Genomic DNA, 13,039 nt, shown 5'->3' on the forward strand with positions numbered 1-13,039 from the left:
CGGACGGTATAAGATCATGTAAATCGCGCTTCTTCCTCCCTAGCTCGTACTGGTCCAGTTAATTATTACGGAGTCCCGTCTTGATTCGCTTTAGGTAACCGCAGCTGGGTGAGAGCCGGGGTGGCGGGAGGTTCGTTTGTTAGCCGGGGCTGGATTTGTGGAACGGCTTCTCCCAAGCAAAGCGGGGGTGTGGGGAGGGGAAGGGAAAACGTAGTTTTCGGTGACGTTTAATTGCATATTGGAGGAGCAGGGTGAGACTTTTTGTAATGGAAGCAATGGGTTTAACTTCCATTGTTGAGTAGTTGGAAGGTTTTGCTGGCTTTCTCGCAGCAGCTGCCTCGTGGCTTAACATGGGCGGAGGCGGAAGAAGAAGAAAAATCTGGTTGAAAACAAGCGAAAACAGTTTACTGCACGGTGTGTGTGTGGGGGGGGCACTGATTGCGCTGCGTCTCGGGTTATTAAATTAAGTTGCACTGCCAAGCCACTAAAGGTTTTTGCATTGCTTGTAACGATGTTGCGGTTGAATCGGCTGGAGGTTACAATGAGCTGTTTAAACGAGGAGACCGTTAAGACGAGTCTCCTTTGCAGAGACGCTCGGTGCTCTCTGGCTGGAGTTTCTTGGGGATTACTAGACATTTCGATCGAGATGTGCTTCCAGTTAAGACCCAGCGTGGTTTGTTTTAGTTCTAATCTGGCTTGTTTCACTTGCTGGGTATGTAACGTTTAAGCAATTCGGAGGTTAGCGCGATGTACACACATTCGTTCGAGCTTGCAGTTAATGGTAAAACGTGATAAAAGGCTGCATTCTTTACAAACTGATCGGAGAAAATGTCATTGAGCTCTTTGGAGTTTGAGAGAGAAATTTGCAACGGGATAGTGAAAGCAACTCATTAACTAACTTCCTCTTCAAGGGTTTCAATTTAGGATAATTACATAATGGAAACGAAATCTATTCCCCCAGAGTAAGCCCCTCTGAACTTGGATTGTTTAAAGATTGCCTTTAAGATTTTTTAAAAAACTTGCTGGCTTTAATATTCAGAATTGTTTCAGAATGCAATGGCTAGCTTGCACAGTGAACTTTGTAAAAATGCTGGTTATGCATTGGATTATGTCAGATTGTACACTTAATTTCCCAGGGTTTGGAATATTGGGAGTACTTACATATATTACATACATTTTCTTTCCTGGCTGATAGGGCCAGCACCTAGAATTATGGGGGTTCATTTTGGGTAAAGCTAATTTGCATTTAGTTGTGTTTTTTATATTTGGTACAGATTATGACTTGAATATATACATTTAATTGGTATTGTTAGGAGAATCTACAAATAATATTTGTCTACAATGTTTAGCTTTTGCTGGTTCTTAAAATCTGGTAAATAATATGCTAGAAGTTTGTGCTTGATTGGGGATTGGAAAATCTGTGGCTGCATAAACTTAGCAGAAGGGTGTACTGTATAAAGAACTTTAGGCCCAGTAGGATTTAAAATTCAATTTTAGGAATTGAGGCAGCTAGAATACTTGCTGGTTTCCTAGCATAGTCTAATCCTAGCTGATGGTTGATGTAGAAAAAAAATGCAGTCCTGTATTGAGAAAATCTGTATGAACAAAAGTATGTTGATCTGTAGTTTGGGTAATTGTTATAGGTGAATTCTAAAACGAATGATTGTTTAAAGGCTTAAGATCATTTGTCTTTTTAGGCCATTAAATTTCAGTTTCTAAAATTTATGAAGTTCTGAATAGTTTGGCCAGCTGCACTATCAGTCCTCTTTCAGGTGATAACAAAATATTTACTAATCATTTCTCTCTCTTAAGCTTCAGTCAGAATGTCGTCAGGAAATGCTTTCATTGGAAAACCAGCCCCAGACTTCAAGGCCACAGCAGTAATGCCAGATGGGCAATTCAAAGATATTAAACTTTCTGACTATAGAGGTAAGTCCAATAAAGCTTGTTGGATTGGAGGAGGTGGTGTTGTAGAACATTATGCAGATAAAAAGGATTCTGGTCCAAAACCCAGGGTCTTTTCTTCTGAAATATTCTGTTTAAGATTACAAAAACAGTTTGAGCATCTCACAAGTGATTTATACCAAAATGCATTATGCACACGAATGGAACAACATTAAAATTATAAGAAATGAGACCATATATTTAGGATGTTACTATAAATAAGTAGTTCGCTGCTTATAAAATTGTGGTCTAAAAGAACAGCTTTTGGGGGCAGGTGTGTATATGCAATCCTGAGATCCTGTTCAGAAGATAATTATATCTTCTGAACAGGATATGTTATAAAATAGGATGGTCTAAATTAGCCAGCTGAATATAACAGTAGTACACAGTTTGCATATAAGTAACATGAAGGAAGATAATTATAGCAATCAATTGGTTCTTTTGTTTTACACGCACACACATGCACGCACACACACGCACGCACGCACGCACGCACACTTTGTTACCTAGCCTGGTAAATGAGACATTCAGAAACCAACCCACAAGCTTCACCTATATGTATATATGTCTTTAATAATAATAATAAAAATAATAATAATAAAAATTTGGAAGGGACCTTGGAGGTCATCTAGTCTAACCCCCTGCTCAGGCAGGAAACCCTATACCATTTCAGACAAATAGCTGTCCAGTCTCTCTCTCTCTCTCTCTCTCTCTCTCTCTCTCTCTCTCTCTCTCTCTCTCTCTCTCTCTCTCTCTCTCTCTCTCTGTATCCCAAAAGCAAAACAAGCCAGTTCTCCTTTTACTTCATGTTAATTGTGGCTGCTCAGTGTTAAAAGGCTATGTTGCTTATGACTCAGCTAAATGTTATTTGGCAATGGAGAACCAAGAACCTGATGTTTCCAGGAATCTGACACTTGAGGCTCATTGAATAAATCCAGAGTAAGTTATTTGGCAACATTGTGGCCCTCAGCACATTACTGTAGAAATATGGCTTTTGATTGAGTGTTTGGGGGGAGGGGGGCACTATATTGATAGCACCTACTTTAACTTATCATGGCCTTAAGTAGTTACTACAGGTGATAGCCAACAGCTGAATTATGCTGGAAATACTGATACCGTATTTCCCCAAATATACCGTATTTTCCGGCGTATAAGATGACTTTTTAACCCATGAAAATCACCTCAAAAGTTGGGGGGTCGTCTTATATGCCCAGTCGTCTTATACGCCGGAAAATCAGCATCTGGCGTCTGGCGGGAGCCGGCAGGGCAGTCCTGCGCACGCGCGCACTCCCCGGCTGCTCCTTAGCAGCTGGGGAGTGCGCGCGTGTGCAGGACTGCCCTGCTGGCTCCCGCCCGACGCTCTTCCCTCTTGAGGCAGCATCGCTCCCTGGCTCCTAAGGAGTCCTCGGGGATGCTGCCTCAACTGTCCTGCATTGCCCCCATTCGTCCTCCTTTCCAATTCTCCAAATCCTCCTTTGCTTCATGAATTAAGGCTAAGCAACGTGGAAGGGAAGCGGTATTAATTACACATTAAGGCACCCGGAGTGATGCTCGTCTCTGCCTCATTTTATTTCAACAATCTGGGGGGGAGGAGTAAGTATCGAAAGGTCATCCCATTCACCAATGGTTTATTTGGACACGAATCTGCGTATAAACATAAACCCACCTTATCCTACAGCAGTTACAAGCACCCAAAGGAGGAATTCAACAACGATTATAGAGATCTCTCCAAGAGGGAAGAGAGCAACATTAACCCCTCCCTCCCTCTCCCCTCGGACGCGCGACTACTCTTCCCCTGCTAGCAAAGAAAGCGCTCCTGCTCAAGTAAGCCCGCCGGCAGTTGGAAAGGGAAGAGTCAGAAGGGCGTCGAAGGCAAACGCGCGTGCAGGCTCTGATTGGTGACTTCTCGCGCAGGCGCCCGAAGGTCGGAGCCAAGTAGGCGGCAGGGCTTTTTGTCAAGGAAACGCCTCTGTTTACAGTTGTTGCGTCCTTCTCTGCTTCCACCGCAACCGCCTTCTTTTCTCTCCCCTTAGAAGACTTGCACGTTTTCGCTGTCCACGTCTAGTTCCAGGCAGGCGAAGAGTCATGCCTGTACGCTGGAAGGTGAGAGGGCGCTGCCATCGTGTCCTCGGCGAGAGGCTCTCCCCTCTTTTCCTAAGAAGCTTTAAGCTTTAGACAAACGCTCGGCTTCCGTTCTTTATCTCTCCTCTCCTCCCCCCGCGCATACTTGGTATTGGCTGTTGTATTATGGTCGTTTCAAGAGAAGCTCCCATTGTTGCCGCTTCGGGGGTTTGTTCTGTCTTCATCAGGAAATAATTCAGGTCGGCAGCTGCTGGTTGTCTCGCAAACCCTCGCAGGACTTCCCTGCCGGCTCCCGTCCGACGCTCTTCCCTCTTGAGGCAGCATCCCCGAGGACTCCTTAGGAGCCAGGGAGCGATGCTGCCTCAAGAGGGAAGAGCGTCTGGCGGGAGCCGGCAGGGCAGTCCTGCACACGCACGCACTCCCCCGCTGCTAAGGAGCAGCCGGGGAGTGCGCGCGTGCGCAGGACTGCCCTGCCGGCTCCCGCCAGCCTGCCCTGCGATTTTCCGGCGTATAAGACAAATCTTGAAAATATCTCAAAAGTTGGGGGGTCGTCTTATACGCCCAGTCGTCTTATACGCCGGAAAATACAGTAAGCCTGGGTCCTATATTCATTTTGCTCCAAAAGACCCATTAGGGCTTATTTTCAGGTGATGTCTTATTTTTTTGCCCTTCAAGCAGCAGGTAGAGATAGAGGCCCGCCAGACATGCCACACAGTCGCCTCTCTCCCCCCCCCTTGACTCTGCCTGCGGCTAGTGCCACCGAGGCAAGGCAGGGCCATGCTGCAGCCCCTGCACACTTGGCCTGCTAAATCTCTCTTCACTAAATTGATCACACTGGCTAAAATTCACCCAACAAACTAGCCACCAATCCCCTTGCTTGCTGCAAAGCCAGATTGGGAGCTCTTGGGTTGTTCCTTCCAGCCCGTTTCAGAGCCAGTCCAAAAGCAAAGGGAATTGTTCTCACCCCACCCAGGCACTTCTGGGCTTTGTTTCCAAAGACCCTCTGCACAGGGTCCAGACAAACCAAGATCAGGGACTGAAAAAGCAGCAACTGGAGTGAAGGGCTGTTCAAAGGAGAAGGAAGAAGGAGAATGTGGGACAAGCCACTCCCAAACAGGCGAGGCGAGGCAGGTGGTGGGACGAGACTGGTGCCATGCCATGGCCTCTGCATGCTTGGCCCCCGCCATCCAACCTCTTCCTCCTACGAGCCCGGTGCCCCACCCGTGACAGCCCCAGCGAATGGGAAGGGCAGGGAGCCCCCCCATCCCCAAGAGGCAGTCGGGACTCCCTGCCCCACCCAAGTCCAGCCCCAGAGCTGCCCCACACAACCCAAAAGTGTTGGTGAAGCTCCTCCGGTAAATCAGGCCCTGTTGCCCACCCTGGTCCTGCCCCTCCTCCACCAGAGACCCCTGGATCCTCCCTAGCCCCACCTGGGCCCTCACAGGTGTCCCCCAATGCAAGTGACGTTGAGCTGGCCATGCCCCATGTCTCTCCCCCGGCAACCACAATGCTGGGGCTTATTTTTGGGGTAAAGCTTATATTACGAACATCCTGAAAAATCATGCTAGTTCTTATTTTCTGGCTGGGTTTTATTTTCAGGGAAACACGGTAGGTATGTAGCTTAATTGGTTAATGAAGGAATAATACACTACCATTGTGCTAATATATCTGGTGCTTGATATTTTTGTGTTGAAACTTGCATGCTTTTAAAGATAGGTGCCTACTGTTTTGTAGAGTGGTACATGAAGCGCCCACAAATATGGCTGCTTAAGAAGAACTTTTGATAATTATATATCATTCTCAGTTTGTACCAGATATCTTTTGTGCTGTTTGGCAATGAGCAAATCTGCAGAGATCCCATAAAATTGCTCTAATATTTGAATTCTGGAATACGGGATTTAGAACTAGGAATGTGCAAAAGCATCCCATGCATGATTTTGGATGATCTGTGGCTGACGTAAAGTGCATGTGTTTGAAAGTTTTGGTTCATATTCTGAATGAAATGAGGCAGTTTTGTTCTGGTTAATACATTCGTATAGGGCAGAAATTGTTGTAGGGTAGTGAAAGTATAAGGGCAGAACAAAGGAGTTGAGTGACCACTGACTTTTCTTTCAGTCACCCCATGACAAATCCAAACAGCAGAACCTGTGGAGTGCAATGGTTTGTTTTGGTTTCAGAATGCTTTCCATTTTGTGCGCATCCGTGGTAATTATATCTTGCTGTAACTATACCGATTTGCGTATGAAAGAAATTCTTCCATGCTATTGACTATCTTTTCAACTTTTTCCTAGGGAAATATGTTGTATTCTTCTTCTATCCACTTGATTTCACCTTTGTCTGCCCAACTGAAATTATTTCATTCAGTGACCGTTCTGATGAATTTAAGAAGATAAATTGTGAGGTGATTGGTGCTTCTGTTGATTCTCACTTTTGCCATCTAGCCTGGTAAGAATCTTTGGGTTTAGGGCTTTCGTACTGTCAAAGAAATTTTTTCCTAGAAAATAGAAACCTGTTTGTTTCTGTTCAAACCAAAACCTTTGGGGTTAGTGTGGTTTACCCTTGATGAACAGGTACAGGTTGGAAGATGAGTACAAATGAAATGGAACAACTGCCCTGGAAATGATTTCATCAGCAAGCTTTATATTTCTGATGTCACTTTATGTACTAAACAATTCATATGTAGTAGAGATGAAACCTAATTCCTGCTTAACAACTTGAGAAACTGATAGCTGAAAAAGAAGTGAATCTCTAGATAACTGTCACAAACTTGCTTATGCGGAGGTTTAAATATTTTTAGAACCTGTTAAAGCTTAGACTAAATCAGCGGCTCCCAACCTTTTCTATACCCGGTACCCGTAGAACACTTCTGATATATTCTCACACCGCTTACAAAAGTTCAAAATGACGGCAACGAATTATGCATATACACTATAATTTTGAAAACCTAAGTTTTTGCACCCCCTGGAGTGTCTCGCACCCCCGGTTGGGAACCCCTTGACTAAATGAAGCCATTTTTTCCCCTTCCATCTCATAGTAGCTCTTTTAATGCTAAGGAGCTGTGAGTTTTTGTGGCAATTTATATTGCACAAGGACAGTTGGATTGCACCACCAAAAATTTTTCCACTCTGTTTCTATAATGGAAACTGACATTTGGTAATCTGGAAAAGATTCCTTAATCTGAGGAGGATAGTTTTAGATCTCTGCCTCATTGCAATTGTTAAAGTTGCTAAAATACTTTATTTTTGTACATTTGTGCTTCAGTTGTGTTTGGTCGTTTTAAAAGTATTTGAAAAATTGTATACCAATTTTTGAATTCTTTCTGAACTTTTCTTAAAGGATCAACACTCCCAAAAAACAGGGTGGACTAGGCAATATGCGCATTCCTCTGGTTTCTGACACAAAACGTTTAATTGCTAAGGATTATGGTATACTAAAGGAAGATGAAGGCATTTCTTACAGGTAATGTAACAGTCTCCATCTGATTGGTATTCATCAAGCAGATAACCTATTTTTTCCCCTTCAGATAATTTTTCTAAATTGAATTCACTCCCATTGAATTGTTAGTGTGTTAACAAGATCTTGTTGATCAGTAGTTTGTGATTTGAGCTATCAATGCTTGTTTAAATACAGTCACTAGTATCTTTTCAAGTCTACATTTACTTAGTTGCAAAACCAAAACATGTGAATCTGAGCATACATTATCAAGTTCAGATAGATCCTGTTTAAAAAAAAATCCTTGCTTCCCTTTTTAGGAAGAATTGGTTATGTAAGGAATGTACGGAATGTCTGTAAATAAGGAATTTAAACTATTTCCTTATAATATGTGGAAACTGTTCAGAGTTCTGCTTGTTTCAGTAGGGAAAAAAAATCAAAACTGGAAGACTTGAGTTGTAGTCTTTCCTTAGGCATGAAAGCTAGATAGGTGACTTGAGGCTAGTCATTCTCTCAGGGTTATGCGAAAAATGGGAGGCAAGAGCATTAAATATGTACACCACCTTGGCCTGACAAATAAAGGCAGGGCAAAAATCTAATAAAACATGTTCTAATGTTTTTCATGGCTGGTTGAGTTACAGTGACATTAGTGGGTTCAACAGTGCCCCTATTTGAAATTCATTATACCATATGCGGAACTGGAATTTACTACTTTCAAACTCAGGAGGTTGGTCACCAATTTTGATTACTTTAAAAGGGAATTAAATAAATTCTCAGAGGATAAAGCGATGAGTGCCTCATCCTCTTTCAACCTAGTGAGTATATTTAAAAAAGCTACTGACAAAGTGGTAATAGGGGGGGGGGGAAGGTGACATTCTGATAACCTTCAAGTAACATGTAAAGTATGTAAACTTGTCAAATGCTTGATAAATCTTAGATACTTTTTGTCTTCTATTCAGTGGTTGTCTTTGCCAGTTTGGGGGAAACAAAGTGATGGCTTCAGGTTGCTTTCCGATGGCCAGGCAGGGGCGGGCTGGATGGGAAGTATCAGCATTGGTTCAAACCTGCTAAGACTGAGTGGCTGTGAGTTTTAGGGTTCCCCATGTCCATCTAATCACCGTATCTAGTGATTTTCCATCTTTGGGAAGCCTTGCACATCTATATCTTATGTGCCAGTAGTACCCTTTCTTCGATTGGGAGTACTGCTCAAAGTCACTCATGCCTTAGTCACCTCCCAAGAGACTATTCCAGTATGCTGTAAATTGGGCTTGAACATGAAAAGCATTTGAAAGCGTCTAGTTCAGAATTCAGTAGCACTGAGTAAGTGTAGTGAGAGGTAATAGTGTTGTTGTGTAACCTGCGCTACTCTCAGTAGACTTTCAGGTGCAGTTCCGGGTGGCAGTTGTCACTCTTAGAAACCTACATGGCCTAGGGCCAGGTTACTTGCAGAACTGCCTATCCCTGTTATTTTGTGCTGCTAGATCTGGCAGGGTGGGCATGGAGGAGTCCCCCTAGTGAAAGAATGCTATCTAGTGGGATCTCAGAAATATGCTTGCTCTGTCATTGTGCCAGCCTTATATGGAGTAGCCTCACCCTGTCCCATCCCATCCCTGGAGGGATAAATGGTGCTGATTCTTTTGGCTTTTAGGAAAGCTGTGAAGACCTGGCTTTTCCCCCAGGCGCACTGGAGCCAGGATGTAAATAGTGCTGGCACAGGGTGGTTGATGGATGAATGTAAGCTTTTATCAAGGCCTCAATGTTTGTTATTTTAAATAGTGTTTGTATTGTGTTTTTAATTGTTCACCGCCTTCTGGTGTGGGTGGACAGCTAGGCTAAATAATACCAGGCAAGTTTCATCATCTCATCTATTATGTTTCTTATACTGTTCAAGGTAAAGAAGTCTGCAAAAAGCTAATGTTTCACATAGCACACGCAGGAATCAGTGCCTTATATTTGCTATTTGCTTTGACCTCTATTCTTAAAAATTAATTTAGGGGAAATTGAATTGCTGTTTCCATAACCTCTAACTTTTTTTTATTGCTCTTTTCTATTTTAGGGGCCTCTTTATTATCGATGATAAGGGGATCTTGCGCCAGATCACAATCAACGATCTGCCTGTTGGTCGTTCAGTTGATGAGACACTCCGACTAGTTCAGGCTTTTCAGTTTACAGACAAACATGGAGAAGGTGAGATAGTTATACTTTGTAAAAATGTACTGGCTTCATAACCCCAGTGGGCTCTAGCAGCTTACAAAACTAGGGAAATTGTATACAAAACTTTTTATATTTGCCAGCTTATATTGGTAAAGCAGGAAATGGAAGGTATTGGTTAGCCAGAACATGCACTCAGAGCCCGTTTGGTGTAGTGATTAGGATCAGGCTAGTAATTGAGAGACACTGAGTTTTAGTCCTGCGTTAGGCATGAAGCCAGCTGGGTGACCTTGGGATAGCCATTTTCTCTAAGCCAGACATGTCAAACACAAGGCCTGGGGGCCGGATGCGGCCCGCGAAGTGGTTTCATGTGGCCCGCGAAGCCATCCTGGAAACAGTGAGGGAACGGCCCCCACTGCCTTGGCCCTGGCCCAGAGACCCTCCTTCTGCCAGAGACCCTCAGATCTGCCCCACTCCTGCCCAGGCCCCCATAGGCACCCTTGATGCGAACGATGTAGAGCTGGCCATGCCCACCCAGTAGGCCATACGCACTCTAGCCACGCCCACCCAGTAGGCCACGCCCACCCTGGCCCTACCCACCCGGCCCCTTGAGGGCAACCGCAATGCTGATGCGGCCCTCAATGAAATTGAGTTTGACACCCCTGGTCTAAGCTGTAGGAGAGAGGCAATGGGAAACTATTTCTGAAAAGTTTTGCAAGGAAAACTCTGGTGACTTGTCCAGGCTTTGTTCTTGAGAACTGGACATGATTGAAAAGAAGAAGAAAAAAAGTAGTATTAACATTTTGTCTACATAGCAAAAAATATTTTTAGAATTATGTAAATTACATACATATGAATACTTGAGAAATTTTAGCACTTTTTCAATACATTTCAGCTGCCACTTGGATTGTATTTTTATGATTAAGAAGAAAGCTGATAAGGTTGGATGAATAGAAATGAGCCTTGTCCACAAAAGATTTACTCATTTGTGGTACAGGTTTTTAGGCTGACTTGCACAGACAGCAGTTGGTGAAGTGACAGAGTTTCTTTCAATGAAAAACAAAAACTTTAAAGGTTGAGGATAAGTTTATTCACCATTGTAAAAATATGTTGGAGTTACATTCTCTATAATCGGTGCAAACAGAGTTTAGTGGCACAGAGTGCCACATGTGATTTACATAATAAATGAAATAAATTTATTATCAGAATTATCAGCTTAGTGTCTGTTTTTCATGTCTCTTGGAGAAGGCTCAAGTTTTTTATTCTGAATATTTTTAAGCAACAGTGTTTAGGGCTTATTTGATCTTTCCCATCTCGAAATATCAGAAGCCCATGTTGCTGATTTTCAGCAGATGTGATGAGAAAGGGTTCTTGGCATCTCAAAAATGGATGTGGCATTGAACATGTTCCCAGTTTATGACAAAGTGTAATGTATGACCTCAGGTGGTTGTGGCTTATTCAGTAACATAATTCTAGATTTCATCATACTAAATAATGGTATGATACTGACTTGTATTGCTAAAATGTTTTCTAATTGAGAATATGAAAGTTGGCAGTTTATGGCCATAATAACTCTTTTGGCCCAAATAACCCTATGCAACAGGGTTTTTCCAACCAATACAATTCTAGTCCTGTACAATTCTTGTTTTCTGCTAGGTTGGGGGTATTGATCTACTTATGAACACGCAACTCTGTTTTTTATATGACCCAATAATGAACTTCAAATGTATTTTCTTTAGTGTGCCCAGCTGGCTGGCAACCTGGAAGTGACACTATCAAGCCAGATGTCAAGCAGAGTAAAGAGTATTTCTCCAAACAGAAATAAATGTTGCATGTTGTGTTTTGTACAAAAAAAGTATACTGTAACGTATGACAGAGCAGTCTTCCCATTTCTTATTTAAAGAGTAGCCATGTAGTGAACAGATTTGTTTACTGCCTCATTTCCTAAGTCTTTTATTTTGGATCGTGTGGATCTGAATAAGTGGATTACAGATTGACATATTTTGACTAATTATCTAGCTTATTCACCTCAGCCAAAGTGTAGAATCTGTTCCTTGTACTCATGCACGTAGCTGACAGTTGTTAGCATAGTAGTGAATCACTCTAGTACATGTGGAACAAATGGCTTTTCTTGTATTTTGTACTGTTATTAAACTTCTGTGAAAAACTAGAAAAAAATGTGTCAATTATTCTCAAAATAGAAACACATGAATACAGTCCTAATAACAACATAGTAGCCCTTGTGACTTTGAATTTGCAATGGCATTGAAAACAGTTGCAACCAGTCCTTAAAGTTGATACAGTTGAACCGACCCAAAGTCACATGATCAAGAGTGACTTGACAGTCGATGCCCATTTACAATGATTGTAACATCCTGCGATCACGACCGCCTTTTGTGCCCTTCGCAGCTTGTGTCTTGACAAGCGAGGTCAATGGGAAAGCCTGCAGGAAATTGCAAGTCGCTTGAGTATCTCACTTGATAACCCCAGCTGAAATTGATACAGGTAGGCATGATCATGTGATGTCACAAATATTGTGCTGCTTAGCAACAAAGTTGCCAGTCCCTCTGTTGCTACTGGGGAGGATTGCCTGTATGAGTGATACACTGTTTTAAGATGCAATGTTCTTGCCAGTGGAAGGGAACAATGCTTTAGTAATCAGTATGTGAATATCGGATTACTGCCTTGACCTGTCCTTTTGTTTCTCATTCAGCCATCTATCAACTATTGTCACCTTCAAGCTAATATTTCAAATATTAATTTATGTGCACCATTTTCTGTATACATGCAATACACTGAATTAATTGTAGGTTTGATTACATTGTATACAACTGTCTAATTTGTGTCCAGTGTGCTGCAAGTATGAATTGGGCCTTAAGACCTCTTATCAGTGTTATATTAACTATTCTGTCATTAGCATTTTCCCACAACCATTTATTTTATGCAGCAGCAATCTAGTCACAATAGCACTTAGATTTATTTACCTCTTCATAGTGCCTTACTACGCTCTGTAAGGCATTTACAGATCATAATGCCCCCCAACAATTTGGGTCCTTATTTTACTGATCTCGGAAGAATGGAAGGCTGAGTCAACCTTGAGCCAGTGAGAATCGAACTGCCAGCAGTTGGCAAAATTAGCCTGCAATACTGCCCTCTAAGCACTGCCACATGGCTCCTATCCATGTAATTAATAGGCATCAATTGTATTTTGGAATTTTTTTAAAAAAACGCAATATCTTAGTACCATAATCTCAATATCTTTTCAAGCCCCGGAATAAAAAAAAAGATGCTCAGGTGTTAATATCAATACTGGATTATCCTGTCTTCAAAAGAGCTTTGAATAAGCATGTGTAATACCAGAATTTTTTTAAGAACCTGCAAATGGTTTCAAAAAATATAATGAAGGCTATCTTGTATTTCAAAATAAAGA

The 13,039-nt window shown here is 42.4% G+C and overlaps 2 protein-coding genes across 2 annotated transcripts in view; one reads left to right on the forward strand and one right to left on the reverse strand.

The window, feature by feature from the left end:
• On the forward strand, positions 1–11,762 carry PRDX1 (peroxiredoxin 1). The gene is made up of 6 exons (XM_081322640.1): positions 1–94; positions 1,813–1,929; positions 6,318–6,471; positions 7,363–7,485; positions 9,515–9,645; positions 11,349–11,762. The coding sequence occupies exons 2-6, from the start codon at positions 1,824–1,826 to the stop codon at positions 11,432–11,434; spliced, it is 600 nt and encodes a 199-aa protein (XP_081178766.1). The 5' UTR covers positions 1–94; positions 1,813–1,823; the 3' UTR covers positions 11,435–11,762.
• LOC308665036 (selenoprotein Pb-like) overlaps positions 3,362–13,039 on the reverse strand; it is a 26,147-nt gene continuing 16,469 nt past the window's right edge. The window contains exons 5-6 of the mRNA XM_081322639.1: positions 4,991–5,090; positions 3,362–4,098 (exon numbers count right to left, since the gene is read on the reverse strand). Coding sequence (XP_081178765.1) covers positions 4,028–4,098; positions 4,991–5,090 — 171 coding nt within the window. The 3' untranslated portion in view covers positions 3,362–4,027. The remainder of the gene's footprint in view (positions 4,099–4,990; positions 5,091–13,039) is intronic.

Source organism: Vipera berus (genome assembly GCF_964194415.1).
Source record: "Vipera berus genome assembly, chromosome: 3".
In the NCBI taxonomy this organism is placed as follows: domain Eukaryota; kingdom Metazoa; phylum Chordata; class Lepidosauria; order Squamata; family Viperidae; genus Vipera; species Vipera berus.